At 41.6% G+C, this 11,672-nt stretch overlaps 1 protein-coding gene across 1 annotated transcript; it reads right to left on the bottom strand.

Annotated features, from left to right (window-relative positions):
* Window positions 1–767: 767 nt before the first annotated feature.
* On the bottom strand, window positions 768–1,745 carry LOC135705828 (epidermal growth factor-like protein; the record flags this gene model as incomplete). The annotated part of the gene is made up of 4 exons (XM_065227674.1): window positions 1,532–1,745; window positions 1,346–1,466; window positions 1,108–1,268; window positions 768–1,042 (listed from the first exon to the last, which is right to left on the bottom strand). Coding segments are annotated over exons 1-4 (649 nt in total), but the record flags the coding sequence as incomplete, so codon positions are not given.
* Window positions 1,746–11,672: the final 9,927 nt, after the last annotated feature.

Here is an 11,672-nt window from a genome sequence, read left to right as displayed (position 1 = left end):
CAAAGAAGAAATCACGGCTCTCGCGATTAAGCCTTATCAAATAAACAAAATGAAAAAAATGCATTCCATGACATATTCTATACATAGATTAGAGAATAAAATTACGCTTCAAGTAATTAGGCTAAATACTTTGTGTTTCAACTCCTAGAAACATTGATAACTGAAACAATTTGATTCAAAAATGCCGAAACAACATACCGGCTTAAGATTGTTATATCCGCACTACCCGGCCAATGAGATCAACCCAAATTTGAATTCAGTTTATTCATAAGTGCAGGAACTCAGTGATGAGTAAATATGAGAAAAGTAAAGATTGGATTCTCTCAGTCTATTGGTACTACTCCTAAGCTGAGTAAAGTTTTCGTCAATTTCCCAGCAGATTTTTTTAGTTTTTCCACAGGAAAACATGAAGCAAATTAATTTCTTTTTTTTTTCCGTACTGAGTACCAATACTATCGTCGCGAGGAAGGTGTTTCTTACAACTGGACCCTACCTATCGACCCATCCAGCAGCTTTACTACCCTTCCGAAGGAAGGCGTGATCAGAGATTTTATGCCTCAGAAAATCCCGATGGCGCCGACTAGGATTGAACCCAGGCCCTTAGGGTTGAGAGGCAATTACGTTTAAGACTACACCATCGTGCGCCGCTGGGCAAATTTACTCATCGCTAAGTTCCTGCACTTTTTGCGATTATGATTAAACTGAACTCAAATATGGCTTGATCTCATGGGTCGTGGATAAAATACAAATAAATATATCACACCAACCTGCTGCACACTGGCAAACGTTCGGCTGAACGCAGTTCCCATTCTGGCATTCCGGTTCGCACTGCGGAACACAGCGGCCATCGTTTTCCGGATCCAACGCGTATCCCTCATAACACCGACACTGATTTTCCTCACACCGCCCAAATTGACATTCCTTTTCACATTTCCTCGCACACTCCCCGTGCTCATCCTTCTCGAAACCTTCATCACAGACGCAGGAGTTTGGCGCTACGCAACGACCATTATCACATGGCGATTCACAGATCGGCTCACAACTGCGGAGAAACGTAAAATCACATTTCAATCATTCTTCATGGATGTGGATGAAAACTTCACTTACAGAAATTCATTCACTTTCCGATAGCCACCATAGCAGCTGCACGCTTCCGGTGCAGTGCATTCGCCGAAGATACACTTGTGCTTGCAGGTAGGTAAGCATTCACTCCCGTAACGGTGATATCCTTCGCAGCAGACCTGCTTCTGGTGGGTTTCGTATTCCAACTATAAATTGAAAGGAAAAGTCACTACTTTTAGTCATCCATTTTATTTCTAATCATTCACAAAACCGGGCAACTCACAGCACACGACATCTTCTCAATGGGCACCGGTACCGTGAAACTATGCTCCGAGAACATGCAGTAGTAGTTGCACACTCCATATTCCACTCCTTTGTTCACAGTTTGCACTAACTTCGGTACTCTGAAATCAATTTTCAAAATTTTAGCAACACTTCTGTAAATGGGGCACATTTTGCGTTGCACTACTTTTCAACTTCGTTGCAGAATTTTCCCACAGCCAAACAGCTACCGGCTACCAGCAAAAGGAAATGCACTGAAATCCGTTGAACACTCCACATCGCTAAAGCGTTACATAACTCGATCAACCACTTGAGAAAATTGAAACGGTTCTAGGAAATCTTCCAGAATTCAGAATGCAACAGCGTGAGAGCTAAGTAGTAAGCACGTTATTCCGGCCGGAGCGTCGATCGGCAACTGGCTGATCTTTTCCTATAAAGTGAAAGCGAACGGGAACGGGATGATTGTGATGCCGGAATTCCACAACCCAAAAAAAATAATCGAATCTTATCATATCAGCCCAGTAAACGACTAATTGTGAAATGCGTCCCGAAACAACATGGAACTTCAGGAGAACTAATACCTACTTATCAAGTGAAACGAGATGAAACAGAACAATGTTGTGACTTTTGGGTAATCGTATGTTTTATTGGTTTCGAGATTACGGTCGACCTCCGCGGGGAAAAGAGTGATTGGGTTGAATAGGATTTCGGTGAATGATTGCTTTTACGTTCTGTCGACTGGAGGGGGTTCTAGTTTCGAGAATGGCAAGGAACTCTTAATGATGGAGTGATGAAAAAATTGCACCGGATTCGGAAGTTGCGGTTCAGAATTAGACATGACGGAATGATGGAGAACGATGACCTTCGTTCTGTCCTGGTGATTAATTTGGTTCAGGAAGGTTGATAAGAAGGGTAACTTTTAATTTTCTCTAGGAGTTTTGTCTCGGTCTATGTACAACAATTATTCAAACTAAGGATGAATTGAAAGCTATTGAACAACACTTTATGCATCATTGCGTAGTAAAATTTACCAATGCGTAAGTTAATGCATCAATGCATAAATGCACCATCCAATCATAAAGGTAACTCTAAGACTAGAAGGTCCCGAAATAACGTGCTCAACTTTTTGGCTCAGCTCTGGTACTCTCTTCGGTCCCAATCTAATCGATTCACCCCTCGAAACATAGGAAAAACCAATAACCCCTCATTTTATCTGTCAAACTTTCATAGCGAATCAAAACAAATGCGTAGTACTAGAATTTCGACTAGAATGGGATACGTTAATCGTTTGCTTGGGACCAATAGGCTAGTCAAGTAGTGAGCCAATTTAAAATCGTTAGTTTCGTATTGATTGTTGCTATTGTTGTTATAATTCCCTTGCAAACCCAAATAAAGCTATCTGCGTAAAAATAAATAAAATAAGAGTGATTTGCGGCAAAACCCGCCAGTATAGACTGTTCCAGAAAGTATAAGCACACCTTATTTTAACGGTCACTTTGAAAATAATGAAATATTTCAACATGTTTTGGCTGCGTCCTTTTGTTTGCCCATTTCCGAATGACATAGCATCAAACAAGTGCTCAGTTTTGTGTTTCCTGTCAAAATGCGTGGTCTTACACCGGAACAACGAAAAAGTATCGTGCACAAATGGTGCACTGTGAGCGGACCCTTCTTGAGAAAATTGGCCAAGGAAGAGGGTGTAAGCGTCGGAGCGGTACTAACTGCGATTAAAAAATATAGAGAACAGTGTACGTTTGAAGATGCGCCGAAGTGTGGCCGGAAATCCGGTCCTGTAAGTCCGGATATCGATAAAAAGATCAGGGATGCCTACAAACGAAAACCAGCGACTTCCGTTCGGGATGTTGCGAAAAAACTAGGGACCTCGTCGAGTAACGTCATGCGTGCCAAAGAAAGACTTGGGCTAAAAACATACCGGAAGCAGAAAAAACCCAAAAGGAACCCAAAACAGGCCGCGTCCGTGAAACCACGGGCCCGCAAACTCTTCGATTCGTTATTGTGTCGAAACTCTGGGTGTATAATAATGGACGACGAAACGTACGTGAAACTAGATTACAAAACGCTTCCCGGACCACAATTCTATACTGTAAGCGAAGGCAAGGACATCCCCGAAACGGAGAAGGCAATTTTTACCGAAAAATTCGGTAAGAAGGTTATGGTTTGGCAGGCAATATGCGAGTGTGGTAAAAAATCTAGTCCGTACATCACAACGGAGACGATGAACACTCAGAAATACGTTAAGGAATGTCTCCAGAAGCGATTGTTGCCGATGGCAGCACGAAGGTCAAGTAGTATTTTGGCCTGATTTGGCGTCATGTCATTACGCAAAGGACACTTTAGAATGGTACAAAAGTCAAAATGTATGTTTCGTGCCGAAAGACATGAATCCGCCGAACAGCCCGGAGGCACGGCCAATCGAGACTTTTTGGGCTTTAACCAAAGCAAAGCTTCGAAAATTAATAAAACCAGCGGACGACATCCAAAAATTCAAAAAAGATTGGCCAAAAGTGGTCAAAATGGTGGGAAGTACCACTGTGCAGAAGCTAATGGGTCATGATCGAGGAAAAGTTAGGAGTCTTGGCTATGATTAAATATGTTGATTAAACGAGAGTAAAATATCATTTGAAATACAAATGCAAATATGATTTGCCAAATAAAATTATTAAAACTTAAAAAAACATGACTTTTTTGTTATTTTGAAAGTTTGCTTATACTTTCTGGAACAGTCTATATCACACCCAACGTCAGTGAATATACATAAGCGTACTACGACGCGGCTCTCAATTAAAGGAGTAACAAGTGTGATACTATCACTGCTAGACTAGATCTTTGGTTCTCTCATGCAGTGGTTTATCAGAGAAGGGAAGCTTAGTAATCCCCATTGCCTGCCCATGACGCATTTCTATCGCGGCATGAGCCAGAAACGCCGACCATAAACCTACCGTCTCCAACACTCCACTATAAAACATGAAATTAAGCTCGCCCACCAACAGCAAGGTGCAAAAACTAGCCAAGGGGAGGGACGTAGCCCAGAAGCACATTTTGGATCCTTATGTTAATCATTTATTTGAGAAACCGTATAAATCAAACTTTTATCGAAAAATACCGATTAGCAGGTTTTGAATCCGCTTAGATTAATACACCTCTAAGAATGTCAGAATAGACAGGTTAATTTAGAGTACAAAATATCAAATCGTAGTGCAACCACATATATATATAGGACTTCGGTTCGGCTGGACAATGCAATGCGTACCATTGATACTTCGCGTATCCCCACTAGCGTTCCTTAGCGTCTTGTCCAGTAACTCCTATCCCTACCTCCCAGCGGTGCCGGCTGGGGTACGAGTAACTATAGGGAAGATCGGGTAACCAACCCCGGTGGGACCTTGGTCGTATGCTGACAGGGAAGGGGGAGACTCCTCTCTCCGGGGAGTGCAGTTCGAGCGTCTGTTCACCATGGAGGTGCGGCTCAAAACGGCGTCTGTACTCCATGTTAGGAGCGGCTGATCAACGTCCTGGTGCCAGCGTGGGACTCTAAACAGTGCTGTGCACGATGGTCCCCCGGCGAGACAATGGGGGTTGGTGCCCTACAAGCCAGCCGTAAAAAAACAAAAGTACAGGAAGCAAGCAATGTAAATACGGACCGGAACAATCGGCATAGACCAGGGGGTAAGTCACTCTGCCACCTTGTGTCTGTGCTTATTGTGTTTCATGAGTGTTTTTGGGTGTCGGAAGGTGTTTCTAGGTGTTTCGTCGTGTTGACCGAGCTGTCAAAACTTCAACCAAAAAAAAAATACTGGCAACTATATCCTCAACCATAACAACATAACGCTGATAATGACAGATCCTCCTCCGACTCCTTTGCTGTTATTTGTGAACGAGTGGACTCAAGATTCTCGGTGGAGTGAAAAAGGTGGAGTTCGAAAATCGCAGAACCTCTGATGCAGACGAGATCGCATCTAGACCTATGAATGTGTTCTCTCTCAAGAGGGCTTTCAGTCAGATTGAATTGCACAACTGGTTGATGAACAGTATCCCAGAAATACCGGAAAAGATTTATGGAAACGAAAGGAACCGGCTCGTATTCATCGGAACGGTACTGATTTGCGAATACGGCCATTCGGAAGCGAACTTCAGAAGCGACAACATTGCTACCATTTCGATTCTGAAGGACTTTATTACGAAGGAAGCCACCAAGAAACGGATAAAGCTGGAGATTTCAACCAGTGAGTAACACCTTTCAACAAATTCTATTTGATTGATAACTGCGTAGCAACCATTTTCAGTTATCAACTAGCAAACGCTTCCCGGATTAATCAAGTTGATCGAACCGAAGATCGTTCACTATAACAAGCTGACGAAGGACTACCAGATACTGCAGGCACTGATGGATTTGGACATTCGAAACGATGAAGAGTTCGAAACCCTGTCGGAAAAATATCGGAATCTGTTGACAGATCGAAACCAAATTTAAGAAGCAGCCCACGATACTGAACCGCATCTACGGGATTCTGACCGATCTGTGCATTGATAAGTTCAAGCGAGTTCAAGTTCAAAGGCGTCAATGTGAAGGCGAAACTGCCGCAGTTGATAGACCTGCTGGAGAATTATAACTATGATGAGTTGGTCAATTTCTACTGAGTCGTGAAAACGGTTGATGATGAGTAAATGAACTGCCAGATGAACTGCTATTTCAAATAAATCTACATTTCGGGGACACATTTCGGATAAAGTCAAGTCGATCGATCACCTTAATGGTCTAAATATTCATTATTTTCTAAAAATAACACACCAATTCCCCTGGTGTAAGTATCCTCCACGCTAATCCCTCCCACCGCCAAACACAATTCGGACAATTCTTTCTCCCTGAACACATGGTAATACCAACAATCAATACAAAACTGACGATTTTAAATTGGCTCACCTTTTTAGTAGCCTATTGGTCCCAAGCAAACGATTAACGTACTATGTTTCGAGGGGTGAATCGATTAGCTTGGGACCGAAGAGAGTACCAGAGCTGAGCCAAAAAGTTGAGCACGTTATTTCGGGACCTTCTAGTCTTAGAGTTACCTCTATGGTAATACCAACAATCAATACGAAACTATCGATTTTAAATTGGCTCACTACTTGACTAGCCTATTGGTCCCAAGCAAACGATTAACGTACCCCATTCTAGTCAAAATTCTAGTACTACACAATGTTTGTTTTGATTCATATGAAAGTTTGACAGATAAAATGAGGGGTTAGTGGTTTTTCCTATGTTTCGAGGGGTGAATCGATTAGCTTGGGACCGAAGATAGTACCAGAGCTGAGCCAAAAAGTTGAGCACGTTTCTTAGGGACCTACTAATCTTAGAGTTACCTCTACACTCAAAAAATTCTACACGTTTGATTAATTAGAAGTGTTTTCAACATTCATTCGAAGTGTTTTAAGTGTTTTGATTTATGAAATGTTGAAAAATCTTACCATATCAATGCACATTGAATCCATTTGCACAATTTATTAAATCCTGCTACTGTTCAAAACATAAGGATTTTAAGTGTTTTGCATTTCAGCACGATATGATTTGCTTGTTCTGCAAATGTAAACAACAGAACTTTGTTTGCCACCTGTCAATTGCTTAAGTTGATTCGAGTTATTAATTTTCGTTCCGTATTATCCCAGGTTTTATCATTCAATTAGCTGCTGAAGAAGCAGCTGTGATCTTCACGGTATTGTTCAGGTAATTCATAATAGAAATTTTTGATTGATTTTCTTGATACATCCTTAATTTAAGCAGCAGATAAGGTACTGTGAAACCGAGTTTGGATTAATTTTACTGCAAACAAAATCGGGATGGTAATTTGTTCAAAATATGCCACCTAAACAAATTTTTCTTTTCAGAACTGATGTAATCCAGGATTGACAAGGAGATGATCTTTGGTGAAGAAGAAAGGTGCAGTTCAATTTTTGTCAAAATTTTCGTAATGTCGTTGTCGAACGAAATTTGGAAGAACGATCATCCGCATGGAGATTCCAGTTGTAGTCACTGCAGCTGGAGGAATATGTGTTCCTTTCGCGTGATTTCTTGACCGTAACGGAGAACGGGAGTAAGAACGAGGCATGTCTGGACCTAACAAAATTAGTTTCAATAATGTTCAGTATTATTATATATTGTAATTTAATAATAAACATTTTAAATAAACTATAAAAAAAATATTGATATTATACAGGACACTCAAGTCATATATGATAGACAATATGATGTTGAGAGTAGAATATTCGACAATTATGTGATTGGTTGTTGACACTGACATTTGAAGTCCATGAAATCTAAATGTGTAACAAATGGATTTACTGATGCGTTACTGAATAGATTGTATCATCTGATTCACACATGAAATAGATGTTTTTAACAATTTGCGCGAAATCAAGTGTGAAACACATTAAAGTGACGTGCTCATTTTTTTTTAGTGTATGGTAATACCTGAGAAAAGTTACCTTAGCTTCCTGCTGCTGCAGTTATACGTCACGCAACTTCCAAGGAATCCAGCCAATCCTGATGCTGAATCTGCGTCCTGTTGGTGTGAATCGGCAGCACCGATTCCCCGTCGCCATGTTCAATCGGAACCACCTTCTCCGGCTCTCCATCCCGCGGTGGTTTATTGTTGTGCTGGGGCGAAGTACTCGACAAATTTCTCCAATCGCTTGCCTACGACGTTCCAGCGATGCCAGGTGATGGATATATTCAGTATAGATACTATATATTCCTCCTCCTATAAATGAAATCTATAGTATTTATACTATGCAGATGCAAGCATCTACACATGTCGTTTTAAGGGGAAACGCTAGGCAGTCGCATTGTCCACATTGAAGCCACGGTAGGTACACACAGAGTTTAGATTACCGAAGTCGGTAAAATTTTACTGGGTTTTTAAACAGCTGAGTTGTCAGCAATCAACTCAGTAGTTTTTGATTTAACTGAAAACTCGGTAAATGGAAAAATCCCTGAAATGTCAAAATTTACCGTTTCAGTCAGTAAAAAAATTGCTGACTTTTTCAGTAATTTATTTGTTTACATTATTTTTGCTGAGTTTTCCAGTATTTTGACGAATAAATATCAATGAGTAGTAAATAAAATATGTCGGATATTTTAAGATTTTTATTAGGGGACTCAGACTCGGACTCAGGTTTATTTGCTTAGAGGCATAATAGCAATGATGCTGTTTAAACTAATCTTGACCTTTAGTCCAGCTTAATACTTCTTCGTGGTTCAGCCGGCTGGTTGCTTTCTTGGAGTGCCAGATTGCGTGCGTAAGTCTGGAGCACTGCTACACACAATTGAAATTTTTGCTGCAAATTCAATGGAACATCTGGAAGTCGATGCAGGAGTGCAGAAACTGCCCGATTTCGTATGATTTTGCACTCCTGCGTTGATTTCAAGTCGTTTAACTAATTTTCACAAACATGTTGCTGTTTTCACACACAAATTTCTGAAGTTAAGTGCGCGAGGTGGAACGGAGGAGAATGACGTAAAGGAGTCCAATTTACTAGTGTGATCAGTAATTTTGGAATTTCGTTTGCTGACTGTTTTAGTAAAACATAATCAGTACTGAAAACTCGGTGTTCTATTTTACTGAGTTTTAGTCATTTCACGTAAAACTGTTATTTTACGGTCAATTCAGTGATTACTATTACCGCATTCAGTAGTTTCTTGCAAAAACTAATGAACGTCAGTAATTTTATTGAGAACAGCTGAATGTTCGGTAGTTTTTGTGATTTACAGTTCGAAAACTGTAAAAAAAATTACCGAACAAGGAAACCGTGATTAAGTGTGTATAAACTTTCAATAATCTATCGCTCCGATCACAATCCAAGCCGATGATCTGTGGATTCAACCCCAGGTATTTACCATTACTGCATCCAATGTCCAGCAGGACGGACCCGGGACCTCTCCCGGGACTAAGCGATTCAAAGAACCCTGCAATTCGTGACCACGGTGAGTGCCTCGTTTCGCTAAAATGCTTTGCGATTTCGTTGTAAGCCTAATGTTCATTCTCCAGCTCCAATTGGGCAGCGTTCTCTTTGATACGATCAGCTCTATTTTTTTTTTTTTTGTTTTGGTTTGTTTTTTCCGTCGATCTTGTTTTCCGTGCTGAGCACCAATGCTACCGACGTGCCAGGAAGGCAGCTCCCACACCTGGACCCTACCTATCGACCCATCAACTCATGAACCGGGGACCAACGGCTTTACTTCCCATCCGAAGGAAGGCGTGATCAGAGATGTTATGCCTCAGAACATCCCGGCGGCGCCGACTGGGATTGAACCCAGGCCTGCTGGGGTGAGAGGTAATCACGCCGTTCACGATCAGCTCTATCATTCGCTTGTTTATACTTCTCTTCTTCTTCTTCTTCATTCCTTTATTTAACGTCGGTCTCTGTTCCGCAATCTAGTGCCAATCACCGACGGACATCGATTGCCATCCATTTGGTAATCGAATGTGCAGGAAGTCAGCTTCCACACCTGCGTATTAGATATCGCACCCATTCATTCAACACACATGGGCCGGGACCAACGGCTTTACTTCCCTTTCGGAGGAAGACGTGACTAGGGATTTTTTGCCTCAGAAAAATCCCACCGACCTCGGCTGGGATTGAACCCAGACCCATTTGGGGTGTTAGAAAGCAGTCACGCTTAACACTACACCACCGGCGCCGGCTAGTGTTGTTTATACTAAAGAGCCTGAATTTATAAAGAGACGACATGTCAAAATTGGAACAATCGAATGTCTGTCAAAGTCATAGGAAAAGTCATTCCAATCGAGCAGACGACCTGTCAAATGGATAAGATGACGCCTCTTTAAAAATTCAGGCTCTTTAGTTTATACATATCACACAGAGAACTAAACTGGAAACGGCAAGGGCCGTCATTCAACTATCTAAAAGTGAACGAGGTTCACGTTTCCTAATTGTTAAACCACGTTAAACTATCATTCAACCTTACCGTATCCATGTTTCTCGGCGTTATTCCATGAGTCCATTCGTATCCTGTGGTGTCCCGAAAATCTATTACTATATCACTTCCGAGGGTATCGAGATTTGCCGAAATCGCACCAATCTGGGGTCGAATCGTTGTAACTGTAAACAAAAATAACAACAACAACAACAATAACAATCGGATGTAAACATTATTTGCAGTGGTACCAGAATTGATTAAAAAATTTGCTTATCATGGGGCCGAAGGGTGTTTGAAGTGTGTCGACTTGTGTTTCTCTTGGTGTTAGCACAATGTGGCAGAGTGACTTACCCTCTGGCATAGACCCAAGCAACGGAAACGGATTAACGATTGGAAACTCGGAACATAGAACTGCAAGTCTCTCAATTTCTTGGGAAGTACCCGCATTCTTTCCGATTTATTGAGTGTCCGCAAGTTCGACATCGTAGCGCGGCAGGAGGTTTGCTGGAAGGGATCGTCGGTACATAGTGTACTACATACGTATAGGGATGGTTATACCACAAACGAAGTGACAGACGGAGCGGCTCGAAAACTTTGGTGACTAACCTGCTATTGCAATTTTTCAGTGTACCACATGGCAACACCACTACTACTGGATTGTACCATATGGCAACACTACTACTGGATTGTACTAGCATTTTCACCAAATATACTAGAATGTTTTGGTTCTATCTCTTTCACTCTACTCAAAACTGAAATGCATAAAACAAATGACAAAATGATACACTCTTTGCACACTGTCAAAGAATCATTGTACACAAAATCAACTTTGTTCAAATAAAAACAATAAAACTAACCCATCTGGTGGTTTATGGCACAAGCTTCTAAGAAAATTCTATTACAGCGAACCACATTATTTTAATTGATTTCTTCGCCAGTTAGTCGTCTGTCACTTCGTTTGTGGTTATACCATCTACCAGAGCTGCGGCAATACACATGAGCTGGGTAAAGCTTTCATCGTGATGGGCGAAATGCAGAGGCGCGTGATTGGGTGGCGGCCAATGAATAGCAGAATGTGCAAGTTGAGGATCAAAGACTGTTTTTTCAATGTCAGCATAATCAACGTGCACAGCCCTCACTTAGCAAGTGACGATGACGATAAAGACGCTTTTTACGCGCAGCTGGAACGGTAATACGACAGCTGCCCAAGCCATGACGTCAAAATCGTCATCGGAGATCTTAACGCTCAGGTCGGCCAGGAGGAGGAATTCAGAATTCAGGTTATAGGAAAGTTCAGCGCTCGCCACCTAACGAACGCCAACGGCCTTAGACTCATCGATTTCGCCGCCTGGCCATACGTAGTACCTACTTCCAG

Source organism: Ochlerotatus camptorhynchus, unplaced genomic scaffold, assembly GCF_037179485.1.
Source record: "Ochlerotatus camptorhynchus isolate MF236.1 unplaced genomic scaffold, CSIRO-AGI_Acam_v1.1 ptg000274l, whole genome shotgun sequence".
Lineage (NCBI taxonomy): Eukaryota > Metazoa > Arthropoda > Insecta > Diptera > Culicidae > Ochlerotatus > Ochlerotatus camptorhynchus.
The sequence above is the reverse complement of the archived record's forward strand: the minus strand, read 5'-3'. Positions and strand labels throughout refer to the sequence as shown.